A 14,918-nucleotide genomic window follows, 5' to 3' on the forward strand; every position below is an offset into this window, starting at 1 on the left:
CGTGAAAGGTAGTCCTCGTGCGTTGTTGGTGTCCGATCCTCCAAAGTTTGATGGAAGTCGCTGCGGCAATCAAGTGAAGATCGGTGATGATGGTCACTCCCTAAGAACGAGAAACATCGTCAATAGTTGCTGGTCATCGGCATGTACGGAACCTATGGGGACCAAAACTGGTATCAGTACATTGAAGATGAGGATTGACAAGACCGAACGTGGTAACGTCTTTCTCTCTGCCTGCTCAGCAAGCAAGCCTATCCTGGAACATTACCAGCAGAACAGGGAAACGTGTTTCGGTTGGTATGGCGTCGGCACAGTGGCGTATCACACTGAAGCAGTAACAGCCCTCAGTCAGCCCTGGCAGACCGGCGACATCATTCATCTAACAGTTGATCACGATCGGCACACCCTCACCGGTGTGCAGACGAGAACGGGCGCCACGGAAACCATCTCGAATGTCACCGGTGACCTGTACTGGATTATTTCGCTCTACAATGTTGGTGATCAAATCACTCTGATTTGATTTCAGGGGGAGGGCCATTCCGATGAAGTTTCTTTTACCCACATCCAGGGAAAGCAAGTTTAGCATCTGCGACTGTGAAAGGGAATACTTACAAACTGCAACTAGATGACTGTGTAAGCAAGATGTCTGTGCTACAATTCGCAGATTTCCTGGATTGGTTGGACCATGTGGTCCTCGATCTGTTAGACTTCCTTACTCATAGTATCTTACACTGATTAGATGCCTACTTGATATGATACTATTCTATAAATGGAATAAGAGATGAAACAATGTAAAAGTCGCCTGTGATGGCTATGGCTTGTCCAGCATCATCTCCCCCCCCCCCCCCTCTCTCTCTCTCTCTCTCTCTCTCTCTCTCTCTCTCTCTCTCTCTCTCTATCATTTCCCCCTCTGAGTTCCTATCAGTTGCTGTGAACACCTTGAGTGGAGAGCGCTTGCTCGAGCGTTGAACCCGGGTTCTTAATCCACCATTCCCAGTTCGCAAGGCTGGGCGGGGTTGTGAGAAGGCTTTCATTTAATCTTTTCTTATTATTTCTGATTATTTCTGCTTTTCATCTCATTACAAAAATTCTGTGCATTTTCTCCATCTGTTGTAGAGGTCTCAGTCCTCATTTGTTAGACATACCTGTCTTTATAAATGTAACTTTCTCTCTCTCTCTCTCTCTCTCTCTCTCTCTCTCTCTCTCTCTCTCTCTCTCTCTCTCTCTCTCTCTGCCAACAAATGAAGAGACATGCGCTGGACCTGTATCAGTATACAATGGAACTTCGGTACACGGCGAAAGCGCACATCAAAGCCTTTAAGGGACATTAAAATCGGCACACTCAGGTACTCTCCCGTTCCGGCCATTGAAATCCAACCTGGAGTATAGTATTGCAGCGTTCGAGTGCCCAGAACAATGTATGTAGTGCTAGTGCTGCGTATCACCTGGCTCTATTCTAAATGTACACTCGAACGTCTGTTATCTGGGCACCTTGGGACCGGGCACTGCCCGTATCTCAGATTTGCCCATATCTCAGATTTGCCCGTATCTCAGATTTGCCCATATCTCAGATTTGCCCGTATCTCAGATTTGCCCATATCTCAGATTTGCCCATATCTCAGATTTGCCCGTATCTCAGAATAACTCATCTACCATGTATGATATCAGTTTTTGAAGAAGTCTATTTTGAACGTATTGCACATGTGCAGCGGATAAGAAAAAGGATCTATTGATGAAGATGCATAGTTTACATCGGTTGGCAGTGACAAGTATGCACTTGCCCATATGAAAAAAAAGTTCAAACCCCCAAATTCGAAGCATTTTTGCCATAGGAACTCAAGCTAAAGGTGCCCGGTAGAGAGACGTGCCCGTATCTGGGGCGTCTGGACAAGAGCTAGAGTTTGACTCTACCTGTATGTACATGGGGTTGGATTTTTCAAGCCAATTCTGTACATTTTTATATTTTTATTCATATTTTATTAGGGCAGTCCCCACAGACACAAGGTCGTCTGTATATCCGAAGTAAAACACTGTATAACAGGATGGGTGAGACTGCAGTGTCTTCCAAAAAGTACTTTCTATCCGATGCAAAAGGAGAAAAAGTATGTTATATCCACTGTACGTACTGTATGTTGAAGTGTACTTGAAAAGCAAGGCTTTCTACAGCTCATGCATGAATCTTCAAACCCTGATAACGAATAAGGGTTTCCAGATTATTCGCAAGAAATTGCGTATTATCGAGATACAAGATACTGGTCCAAATCCAAAAATGATGGTATGCGAAAAATTTCTAAAAAATATTCAAAAAATCACTCAAAACCCGAGAATTATCTACCCGTTGCGATGGCAACGATGACGTAATATATGCATGACAGTGCTGAGCTCAGATCAGAGGCCGCGTGCACTGACGTCGACATTTTTCAGGCCCATCGTGGCACGTGATTGGTGCCTTTGCCGGACTTTGGTCCCCCAGATTTTCAAAACACCTCAAAAAGAGGTCTAAAAAAGGTAGAATTTGGCAAAATTTTCCGGAAAATTGTCGAATTTGCGAAAATTCACGGGAAAACAGCAAAATTCGAAAAAATTCCAAAGATCCAAAAACACCCCATTATTCAAACATAATCTGGAAACCCCTAATAACGAATGCATGAGCATTTCCCTCGTGTGCAAGTGTGAACAGCCCAGTGCCTTTCACTGAACACCACAGCGCACTTCCAAAGGACCAAAGCATACGAATCCGCACGGAAGTTCTAGTCGGACATGCTGCATGTAAAAGCGGAAACTTCGGTGGCGTAACATTTTCGGTATTCTCCAAAATCGACGGAGGGAAATTTTCGGTAAAACCCGTTTTCCAGGTAAGTCTACTAGTACTACATGTATACAGTACCGGTAGTACCGAAATTTTCGGTGCGTTTTATTTTCGGTAAAAATTGTCGGCATCGAAGTTACGGAAATTAAAACATCACCGAAAATTTCTGCTTATAAAAGTACATTGTAGCATGCTAGTGTCCCAGACAGCAGGATTGGGTGTCTGCAACGACAACAGTAGCTAGAGTTAGGCCCGGAACCGTGTTATAACGGATTCAAGTTACGCAAATGCAACTTTAGATTTCTGGCAAGTGGTGGATCTGGTTGCCTGGTGATACAAGTAGATTATAAGTATTATGCCCATTGCACACACACACACACACACACACACACATGCACACACACACACACACAGTAGCAATGCCATCATTAAACTTATAGAGCAACTTGCTGTTTTTTATTTCCTTCACGCACAATATGCAAGAAATGGATTTTATCAGAATCAAGACCAGACGCGAGTTGCCAAGCAATGACTAATAAGGCGCAGTGCGCATGCCAACACCGAACGCAAAGTAAGAAGCGGCACATGACGGCGGTGCTACAGTCTAGTACAGTCACGTATCTGAGCAGTGAACACCACCGGTTTCTAGTTTATGGCACATCGGCAGCATCGCGTGTGGTAGACACTGATAGAGAAAAGAACCCAAATACGCATACTTCGTGCCACTGAATACAGGCACCGGACTAGAAACTGAATCACCTCAAGGACGAATAAAGGCGCGTATATGAACAGAGGGAGCGACTTGTTCGCCGCTCGCATCTGCATGCATTGCTAAGTCAAGGTGTCTCCCATCTGCAAATGTCATGGCAAGCAGGTCGGTGGTGGCATTGACCTCTTCGCTATTGTGAGAGAAAACGAGTATAAGACGGCAGACTAATCAAAGTGCTATGAATGGAGCGTGGAATGCGGAAATCAAAGTACCCGAAAGTAGAGGGCAACGGCCATTGCTCTGCAAGGCACTGAGCAGGATTGGCACAAACACGGCACACACGTTCAGACCCTCGTACACACAGATCGGAGGTATCCGCCAACACCCCTCTGCCTGGTCAGGGCAGCTTGAAGGTGATGGCATCATTCGTCTGGGTCGAGGGCCTGGAACTTGAACGCGGTGGATGCCCGTAGCCTGCACGACTGGGCAATGCCGGACTGCCCACAGAAAGAACACAATCCCTATCAACAGTCTCACACGAGAAGAGAATTTGAGTCCTTAGGTCTCCGTGCTGCTGTCCAGCAACTTGTCGAAAATCGCGGCCATGGTGGACGGCGGCATATCCCCGGAGAAGGCCAGCTTGAGCTCGGGATTTCGATTGGACGTCATGATGGTGAACGGCAGCTTGGGCACGCCGATTTCTTGCACGGTCTGCTTGTACGCGGCAATGATTTGCTGCTGGATCTCGGCGTTTTGCATGTGTGCCAAGGCACCTTCCTTGTCGATGTTCACCTACAACAACGCCCAGTAGAAAGAGAACACAAACAGAGGCTCCGTTATAGGCATTTCCCAAATCGGCCCGTTTTTTCGCCTAATCGGCTAAGAGAATGTCCAATTTCGGCCATATTATGAGCCCAAAAGTCAGAATTCGGCTCAAAGCAGTATTGGAATTCACCGCTCGCAGTACAGTGTACATCTACATGCACGCTTTAGAGGCACTAAAACATCGGTTTTCGGGGAATTCAGGGCAAAATTCGCAAATTCGGCGCAATTATCGGATATTTCTTCATATACAAAAGAGAAAGACCGAGGAACTACAAGTTACGCTCTACTGTCCACTAACACCACCAGTTACTTTTAAACACACAATCAGCTCATGCGATAACATTGCACGACACTGACCGACGGTACTGACGTTCTACAACCAACTGGCTAACAGCTCTAGCACATCTTGGATGCGCACTCCAACAGCCTTCCAACTTGAAAGGTTCTAAGTTATAGAAATAGCATAAGGAAGGGAAGTTCCTCGGTCTTTCTCTTTTGTATAAATTAAACCATGGCTCTCCATCTGAGTCTATTTCTTCATAGCCATTGATTTCGTCGTCTTTTCCTGTTCACCAGTTTTCGTTAATGCCTAACGTCAGAGTCACCTTTCGCAGCATTATGGTTACAGGGATTGTATTTGCATACTGCTGAGGCACAAAAACATCGATTTTCGGCGAATTCAGTGCGAAAAATGCATATTCGGCCAAAGGATCGGTGATTTCTTCAAAACCACAGTTTTCGGCGAAATTTTCGGCCGGCCGATTTGGGAAATGCCTACTCCGTTACAACCTAAAACTAACCTGAAATGCGCCATTTTCACCATTCTATTTCACGTACTGGCTCGTGTCATGCTAAATTCTATTCGCCTAGAAACATAGACGTGCACAGCATTTTCCCAGATACATGTAAGTTGCACCGCTTTTACACTAAACGTCAAAGGATAGGAAGGGGTGCAAACTACAATCAAGCGAGATGTATTACTAATGTGAATAGATTCACTAGTTGAGGGAAAGGAAAAGGGAAAAGTCTGAAGAAAAAATTGACTGGTACCACCAGGACTCGAACCAAGGACCTTCACCAAGGACCTTCGCTTGAGGCCGAGTGAGCGAGTGAGAGTAAGTGTGCGTGTGTGAGAGAGAGAGAGAGAGAGAGAGAGAGAGAGGGGGGGAAAGAGAGAGAGAGAGAGAGAGAGAGAGAGAGAGAGAGACAGAGAGAGAGTGTGCGAGTCAGGAAAATATTGTTCTTCTACAAATCCTATACAACTTCAAAGGAACTTGCACAGATCCTACCTTTTCTGCACATCTCAACAAGAAATTGATATCACTGATGAGCTCTCCATTGGCCAGGTTACCCTCAAAGAGCACTTCAACCAGCTCAGTCTGTACTGCAGGGCTGATCTTTCCAGCGTAGTCAACAAGGCAATGTGAGTACACGGTATTCCCCAGCCGCCTGTCCGCATCCAAGTTCAAACCCTGCACGTCGGTAGCCCAGCCGGGCCAAACACACAACACATAGGCAGGACATTGCACTATTATAAGTGTTATCCGCACCGAACACCAGAGTACTCAATAGATCATCTAGTCTACGTCGATAGCTCATGCAGGAGTACCATCATAACTTCATAGGCAATTACAAACCGCACGTACAGCACTGTCGGTCGCCGAAGAACTCGGAGATCGGCCTCCAAGCCTACAGTCTATTCATTGGAAACTGGCACCCTCACTTTTTGGTGTCTCTCTCACATAGTTGTAGATATCGTGAAAACAACAGTACATCCTGCGTTGTGTGACCCGTGCAATTACTCCTTGCCACATTTGAGGCCAGAAAAGTCCAAGAACAGGGAAATAGAAATTCAGCCAGGTTTTACAAAATTAGGACAGGTATGCCATGGCAAACTGTATGGAGAAGCAGATCCAAAACCCAGATTTTTGATCCTCAGTTCGGCCCAAATCCGACTTTCAAAAGCCAGCGGGCCAGTTTCCAATGAATGGACTGTAGACCATTCTTATGTTCATGTGCTACAGTCTATGCACAGTTGAGTCACCGTGTATACACTGGTACGCTGTGCTTGGTGAAATTCCAGCCTGTTCATTCTACGGTGCCCAACAGCACCAGCGAAAAGCCAGGCAGCCAGAAGAGCAGACCTTGTGCTTTACCAGAACATGTAGTCAGTGGGTTACGGGTCTCCTGGAATTCATTGCAGGTTTGTGTACTCGAATAGCAAGAGGGGGTGACCATCGTCCTCACTATGTCGAGCTCATTGAAACAGGTCTCTGACACCTCCTTCTGGTCAACGGTCAGAATAGGGCTTGAAAGTGAACCATCAGAAATCAACCTCTTAGCCTGGTAAACGACACATTACGACTTTTGGGTCCGCTCTGCCCACAGCGAAGTACAGTGTGTGTGGTGGGTAGGCCCCTTGTGAAGCATGCAGGTGTATACTGTTTCTGTACCAGGAGTGGGTCCCTGACCGGGAGGGCCCAGTCTAGTCACGACTGGCCAATGCGTCACCATGCCGTGAAGAAAACCACCCAAGTGAGTTTGGATCCATACAGATACAGGATCCAGAAAGGCAGCGCTGTTGTCATGAGTCTTCGCCTATTGCGGTTGGTCGGAGGTTAATTTGGAGAAAAATAGCAAACCAAAAGAGCAAGGAGAAGCAATCGCGGAGGCGTTTGAAGCATGTTGCTGCAAATTATACGGCGTGAGTACACCTCCCGCAACACCTAAGTCTGTTCAGAAGCGTGGCGCTGATGTTTCCACTCCGAATTGATGGAAAATCATCAGCGAATGCAACAAGATCGCCAAAGGCAGTAGCAGGCTGCCTCCTGGTGGGATGCAGCGCTTGTTGGTGAAGTTTCCTGGCCAAAACTTGAGCGAGCGCGTCGTCCAGTAGATAATGCAGCGCAAAGCGAAGCGATCCGACTCACGGACGGGTACGGTAGCTGGCGAAACTGACATTCTCCAGCCAGTGACTGCGAATGCACAGGAGTAACGGCATGTCATGCTCAGCAAAGACGGCGTGTTTGACTCGATGCGTCAGAAGCTATGGTGGTTTTACCGTAACTCAGGAAACCTGTGGCTGGCCTCAGGCACAACGGCGCGCAACCCCACACTGCAAGAGCAAACCTGAAGCACTGGTCATTGCAAGGGAAAAAGAAAGGATTCAACATCGTTGTTGTTACACAGCCGCCTCAATTGCCCGACCTAAATTGCAATGACCTGGTGTTCTTTGCCAGCTTGCAGTGCGACACTGGGCTCGTCACAAAGGAGAATGTCGCCGATTTGATGGAGGCTGTGAAGAAATGTTGGTCTGAGTACCCTGCGGAGCGGATGGAGAGTGTGTGGAGATGTCTCTTCGCATCTTTCAAAGGCATCATCAAGAGCCGCGGTGACAACACGTATTCACACCACACCGGAGCACGGGCGAGCTCGAAGACGAAATCTGCTGCGAATCGCCACGACCTGAGATTTCCAAAGCGACTTGTGACGAGCGCTGAGAAAGTCCGCGATGAAATGGCCGCCAGAATTGCAGCACCAAGCGAGGAAACCGCTGAATCCACAGACTCCTCGCCAGATGAGAGCGACTAATTTTCCTCTCAATGTGATGATAGCTGTCGCTGTACAAAATATTGTGAACACACAATCTGTCTTTGTGCTGTACTACAACTTGAAACTGAACCGCACATTTCAATAAGTCGGAGGAAGTAATTATGATGGCATTCGCTGAATCTCTTTGTCCAAGGTCAAATCACAGACATAGCATGGTGTACTGTGGTCAAAATAAATTATGATAGACACACATTATAAAGTAGCACCTCGGCTCCATTTTCAATGTCGATTTTCCATGCCAACACAAAGGTACAGGTAGGTGAAAGAAAAGACCTCTTCACCAAGAATGAATGTCCACAAGCGATCAAGTCGAGCAGGAAAACAAATTTCGAGGGCTCGATTGGGAAAATTCAAAAGTCGTCTGCATGCTCGGCTCAATCATTTCTTGACGCTCATTCTTGGTGAACAGGTCTTCTCTTTCAATCACCTTCGTTTTGGCATCGAAAACTCTTCATCAAAAATGAAGCCGGAGTGCCCCTTTAGCACTCCATGTGCAGTAGTCAACCTACCATTTCATCGCAGAGTTCGAAGAGCGTTCCCTCGCGCCGCTGAGCCTTGCCCGCCGCTTCTTCGCCGGCCACATTGCGCATCCACTCGACGAACGGCATACCCTCGTCCGGCGCACTTTCAAAGAGAAAGTACGGTTGCCAGCTCAACAGGAACTCGGCGCGGTCACAGCGCTGAGCCATGGCCGCCTCCAGGTGACGCTTAGCAACCCAACACCTGCAGAAACAGTAGAACATTGCCAAAACAATTGGTACCGTACTATCCAGAGTATGAGCCGCACTAGAGTATAAGCGGCACCCAGTTTTTTGTCACGAAATCCAGACATCAACCCTGTATATCATCACCATTCATTATGTCATTTGACCATTGTAGTGTAAGGGCGCGTTACCGCGATGAAATTGAGCTACGGAAGCCAAAGTTTCAGCGATTTTGATTTCGTGGGTTCGCACGCGCGCGCTTGGGCAGCTAGCTGCTGGCACGGCAATTGTACTTCTTTCTTGTTGCGCTTCACTTGCCGTTCCCTTCTCTAGCTCTTCTTGCACTAGCTGGATCAGTGGATGCTCGAGTTGAACATGAGCCGGAGAACCTGCTTCACTGTTGATGCTGCGCTGGATCTTCTTCTCAGAGAAGATGAAGCTGAGTTTTATGGCGATGACGAGTGTGCGAGTGATGGCGCAGGGAGCGAAAGTGAAGATAGTTCTGACAGCAGCGATGACGAACGAGAACATTTCCTTGCTGCGACAATCGACACAGCTAGTGCAGCAATGGACTTCATGTCTTTGGACAGCTCGCACGCCGCTCCACAGGCAACTTCTAGTAGCAGTAGCCCCTCTGAAGCCATGCAGACTGGTGAAGCGGCTGAACACAATCGCAATTATTCGTGCGGATGCAGCCTGAATTGTTTTAGGAAGTTTGACGAGGCAGATGTTGAAGTGAATGTGCTGAATATGAAGGAGCTCGAGCGACCTGAGAGTGACCTGATTATACTGGGACTGCTCGAGTCAGGTCGACACGAAATTGCTTTGTCCCACAAGCCAGGAGAGAAGAGACAGCGACAGCGCTTTCGCTATTCATTCCAGGGAGTTGAAATTTGTGTTGCTGCATTCAGGACTTTGTACGACATCAGTGAGAAGCGGCTAAAGAACTTGAGAAAGCACCTCCATGAGCATGGTGTCACAGCAAGAGTACATGGTAACCGTGGGCGGAGGCCGCCCAATGCACTGGAATTTGCTGATGTCAAGAATTGCCTTGACTTCATCAAGCGACACGCTGATGTCTATGGTATCCCACACCCAGCCCCTCTTCGCGGCCGTGATGATGTACCTCCTGTTTTCTTGCCAGCTCACCAGACATACAAAGAAGTCCATGCAGAATTTGTGGCACTGTGTAAGTCAGAGGGATGGAGAGCTATAGCGGAGTCTACTTTCCGCAGCTTGTCGCAAGCACGCCAGGAGTATTTGCACAAGGAGATACGGCCGTTTGTTGCTGTGGAGCATCAAGACACTCTCTGCCCTGCCCCCGCTGCTTCTAGTCAGCTCTCGCCTTGAAACTGAGAAGAGAGTGCATATGAACCCGGTCACCTGGTGCTTGGGGAACAATGTTTGTTGCTGTTACTGTAACTTCCGTTGCAACTATTTGCCAAAAGCCACATTCTGGGTCCGCTTCTTGCGTAGTACTCCATGGTGGATGACTCCCTAGTTACTGTGTACATAACAAAGATTTCAACAGGTTGTTCTTTCAATTTTGTCTTTTGACTGTAACTGTGTACACATGCTGTACTTTGGCTGAGATATTCTCCATGGCTATTGCAACCAGTCTCCTCTGGCTGAATGTCTAGGAGTTTCTTACCCCCCTTATCTACATGTCCGCATTTTCCGTAAAAAACGAGCCCACGGCAGGAGCCGTAACTTTGATTAGAGTTGGCCAAATTGAGTCAATTTTTTTTATTCGATTTCTACAATCACTGGCAACCTGAAAATGCCATCAGCTGAATTTTGTTGAAAATCACCATAAGGGCCCTTTTCGCGTGCTCTGCTTGCTCCGGCCTCGAGGCCGGAGCAGACCGAGCAGTTTCACTTTTTCACAGTGAAACCTGGCGGAAACATCAATTTCGGTCCCAAATGATCACGTGCATACCCTTTTGGGTTGGACTCGTCGTACAGTACACAGTGACCCATACACATTTTGAAGAGTGAACCAAGTTTGGCATATTTTTCACAAAATATGCTCTGTTTCTGGAGTACCGTTTGGTTGGCATGAGGCTGCTCCATGTGCACCAGCTGTTTGATCCTGTTCTAGATCGTACCAACCAAACGCACCCTAAACCACACTGACTTTGGCATGAGGCTGTTCCATGTGCACTAGCTGTTTGATCCTGTTCTAGATCGTACCAACCAAACGCACCCTAAACCACACTGACTTTGGCATGAGGCTGTTCCATGTGCACCAGCTGTTTGATCCTGTTCTAGATCGTACCAACCAAACGCACCCTAAACCACACTGACTTTGGCATGAGGCTGTTCCATGTGCACCAGCTGTTTGATCCTGTTCTAGATCGTACCAACCAAACGCACCCTAAACCACACTGACTTTGGCATGAGGCTGTTCCATGTGCACCAGCTGTTTGATCCTGTTCTAGATCGTACCAACCAAACGCACCCTAAACCACACTGACTTTTCGGGGTGAATTACGAGTGTTTTAAGTGCGGTTAATACTCCGGAAACGACGGTATATAACTTCACTCCTTCCCTTCTGTCTGCCTGCTAGCCCCCATAATCTTTACCCTATTGTGCGCACGTCAGCACTAGTAAGCATAAATGAACATTGGTGAAACCGCTGGTGAACAACGTCAACTCATGTGCATGCCCGTCCGTATCATCAAGGTCCTGCAAGGAGGCCATACGGGCACTCCAGGTGCATGACAATCGAAATTCTAAAAGCACACTACAACACTAGAGCCATGGCAAAGCACTGAGGAGGAAGCCAATATCAGCCCATGGGCAGTCTTGCACATCGTGACCTGCGACAGGTCACAAGAGCTTGGCTGTCATCCATGCGCATGCAAGGACAAGGAGACACGAAAAGGCGATTTCAACGCGAAAGCAACACGATTCCTGTGCACAAGAAGAACGTGGTGGTGAGCAGTTGGTAGGGCTGCATGCTGCTGCCCCGCACACAGCGAGATGACAAAAGCATGTAGGATACTGACGCAGCACCACACCGTGCTCTCCGCTGAGTCTCACGACTCGACTATCACCACGACGACAGTATGGAGGGCTGCCACTTGTTCCAATTTCTCAGAAACACTCTGATTTGTACGTTGTTCCGACAAACCGACCGAAAACGATCTTCCCTTTCTTACTAGGATTGCTCACGAGAATGCCCTGCTCTGCTGTTTCAGACTCCTAGAATCCGAAATATGCTTTGGCTTAAAAAGGGAGCGCCGCTTCCTTACCTTATTTTTATTCCCGTAGCTATGCAGAAGACGTTACTTCAGTAACGCCTGGCGCTAGCCAGGGTCCACACAGCTTTAATTTGGTGTTTGTTTGTTTGTTTGTGTCACGCCTGGCGCCATCCCGTATCTGTCCCGTACCGTACCGTACCATCAAACACAGCTGGCCACATACAGCTGACCGCAATATTCAAATAGGGCTTTCAAACACAAGATCATAACGTGAAGCAACTTGGAAGAATGAGTATGAATGCGAAGTGTATGGGGGAATGCATGTAGGGCGATAGTGCGGGTTCGAATCCCAAGTAGTGCCTGAAAAAAAAGGAGAATTGAAAAATTTTTAACATCCCTTTTCATTTTTTGCCGTCATCAAGGCGTTAGACGGTGTCGTATTACCCTCGACCGTACCTGTCCCGTACCTATCCCGTACCGTACCGTACAATCAAAGACGGCTGGCCACAATGTATAATAATATAATAGGGCTTTCAAATATGTATGCGAAGTGCATTGGGGGATGCATGCAGGGCGATAGTGCGGGTTCGAATCCAAGGTTATGTCTAAAAACAAAAAGTATAAACTTATAAGAATTTATAACATCCCTATGCTTTTTTTGTCTAGGTCATGAAGGGAAAAAAGCATAGCGTAGGGCCCTGAGCTTCCAAGCTCTCTCGTTTATTTTTACTGAAGACACAACCTGCTGGTAAGAAGAGGGGAGAGAAGTAGCAGGACAACACAACAACGGGGAAGGGTAGAGACTCCAAGAAGGAACCTGTGCTGGTGCGGCAAGCCACTGCTCCTCGGCCCCTGGCCGCGGGATACCCACAGACCCCATTCAGACAGACACTGTCCAGAGCTACGAATTGTTCATAACTCTGAATCACATACAGGCATGTACATCGTAAGTGGCAGGGGTAGAGATCCGGAATATGATGTCACTCTTTACACAAAATTGGCAAAAATGTAGCAACATTTCCACCAAAATCACCCGCAGCGTGCCCCATAGACCGAGGTGGCCAGCGTGACTTCCGTGGTTCGGATAACAGAGATACAAAGGTACTGTAGTACTGGGAAACGTTCCTGGGTATGTTTTGCAGGCATACAATTGAACCGTTAACGGTTCACCACTACAATGCTGACAAGAAATCCACCCGCTTCCTAAGTGTGTCCACAGTGTTCGTACCGGAGATTCTGGATGTAATGTATGTGCGCGCACCAACTTACGGTACAATATCCTGATGCCCTGCACGCATGAGTGCACCCACCCACAATACCCATTGCCACGACTTGTCTGAGTCCTAGGAGGCTGAGATTTAACCCTTTGAGGCCCATAGTACGGATATATCCGTACCAGTGTACAGTGCATACTTTTCAAAGCGCAACCTGGCGTAACTCGGCCGTCCCTTGACCAAATCGGACAATCGAAAGGGATATCGACATTAGAATTGTCTCAGCTATCGGCTCGAAAAAACCCGAAAGCGATCCGAGTTCGGAGAGCGGAGATACGAGACTCGAACTAAATTCGCTCAGCAGAGTCAACTCGAGCGCGTGCATTTTGAACTCGTTTTTAGGGGTTTTCCCTGACTCGCGGCCCACGCAGCTACAGATAGTTCACGTCATCGCAAAGGCATGTTTCTCAGCTCTCCAGTAAAAAAAATTTGAGCGATCTGCGATGCAATTTGTTGAAATGGCAGAGAATTTGAGTTGGGCGCTCGCAATGCTGGCTTTGGAGCGCCGTATCGCGCTGCGGCGCTGGTTCTGTGGATCGAGTGATGTATTGCTGGCTATCGCTGTATTCCTCTGGCCAAGAGCTTTCCAGAAAGCCCAAGATCACCAAAATCGGCCAAAGGACACCAAAGTTACGACCAGATAAGTACCCGGGCTTGCGTATGCAGTGCATTTCTTGAAATAATTGTGGGCCCTAAAGGGTTAAACGAGCTGAAAATCAGGCTTGCACTGAGTACCAAGCTGCGGTCAGACAAAAGTCGAGGTAAGTACTCGGTGAACTGGTATGCCGATGAGTTAGTAACGGTGCATTGCACACACATGCAGCATTCAATGAGTCATACTACCACCTGGCAGCAACTACTTGTCACGTGACACTATGCAGAGAATGTTCCAGGCCCGTGTGATTTTGCAATCAAAAACAATTCACATTTTTAAATTTATAATTATAATCTTTATTGTCACGAAGTCGAAAAGGAGAATCACGGACGCCCAGAATGAACCGCAGGGTCGCTAACTACGCCCGCATAATGACAACTAGAAACGCAATGAATATCACCAAAAATCACCGGTTCGAGGCGACATGGAGGAAAGAACACCACTAACTGTTACAATGGTTGATCTGTACCTGTATTTCAGCTACCACGAAAACCTGAAGTACATTTTGGTAAGACTGGATAACGGCATTCATTCGGCTTCGTTATTCTTATTACAAGCAGTCTATATTCCAGCACACAACAAAATGGAGCAAAATTATCACTCCAGGTATTTCAGGGAACATGATTGTCAACAACAGACGTCAAGGGAGTGCATTTGGGGAGCAGCGGTAAACCTGAAAGCCCAGTGCGTTGACGTACAACTAACTTACCAGGGTCATGATGTGTCGGAGAGAAGGTGTATGGTGATCAGCGGTGAACTCGCTTCTTCGCCTGCTTCGCCCATTGCGCCCGGCGACCTGCTCCGACCTGTTTTTTTCTTTCTTTTCTTGTTCCCCAGTGGTGGTGCTCTGCTAAGCTATAAGGACGAGTCCACTGCGACGTTTCGACAACTCCACCGATCGATCCAACGCGTTTGTGACCAAGCTTGGCCTGGGTGTCTCTCTCTGAGCCAGGTTACCAAACCTTTTGTTTCCAACGAAGTGTAACACAGATATTCCCACGATATACAGGTATCGCTAGGCTGTGACAGAGACGAGAGAGAGAGTCTCACTCTCTTGACTTCAGCAGTTCAACGACGTCGCTGGCGCAGATTTTGCGAGGATTTTATGCACACACAGACAAAACAG

At 47.5% G+C, this 14,918-nt stretch overlaps 1 protein-coding gene across 1 annotated transcript; it reads right to left on the reverse strand.

Annotated features, from left to right (window-relative positions):
- Nucleotides 1-3,234: 3,234 nt before the first annotated feature.
- On the reverse strand, nucleotides 3,235-14,918 carry LOC135814647 (uncharacterized). The gene is made up of 4 exons (XM_065327808.1): nucleotides 14,502-14,918; nucleotides 8,462-8,675; nucleotides 5,630-5,812; nucleotides 3,235-4,307 (listed from the first exon to the last, which is right to left on the reverse strand). Exons 2-4 carry the CDS (start codon nucleotides 8,639-8,641, stop codon nucleotides 4,074-4,076), a joined length of 597 nt encoding a protein of 198 aa, XP_065183880.1. The 5' UTR covers nucleotides 8,642-8,675; nucleotides 14,502-14,918; the 3' UTR covers nucleotides 3,235-4,073.

Source organism: Sycon ciliatum, chromosome 1 (genome assembly GCF_964019385.1).
Source record: "Sycon ciliatum chromosome 1, ocSycCili1.1, whole genome shotgun sequence".
Taxonomy (NCBI): Eukaryota; Metazoa; Porifera; class Calcarea; order Leucosolenida; family Sycettidae; genus Sycon; species Sycon ciliatum.

What these genes read in the sequence shown, in the direction of transcription:
- LOC135814647 (XM_065327808.1), bottom strand. Translation starts at nt 8,641, where the DNA reads ATGGCTCAGCGCTGTGACCGCGCCGAGTTCCTGTTGAGCTGGCAACCG. An exon ending in TCGAACTCTGCGATGAAATG is followed by an intron (nt 5,813 to 8,461) that starts GTAGGTTGACTA and finishes ACCGACGTGCAG; the next exon opens with GGTTTGAACTTGGATGCGGA. An exon ending in TGTTGAGATGTGCAGAAAAG is followed by an intron (nt 4,308 to 5,629) that starts GTAGGATCTGTG and finishes GCGTTGTTGTAG; the next exon opens with GTGAACATCGACAAGGAAGG.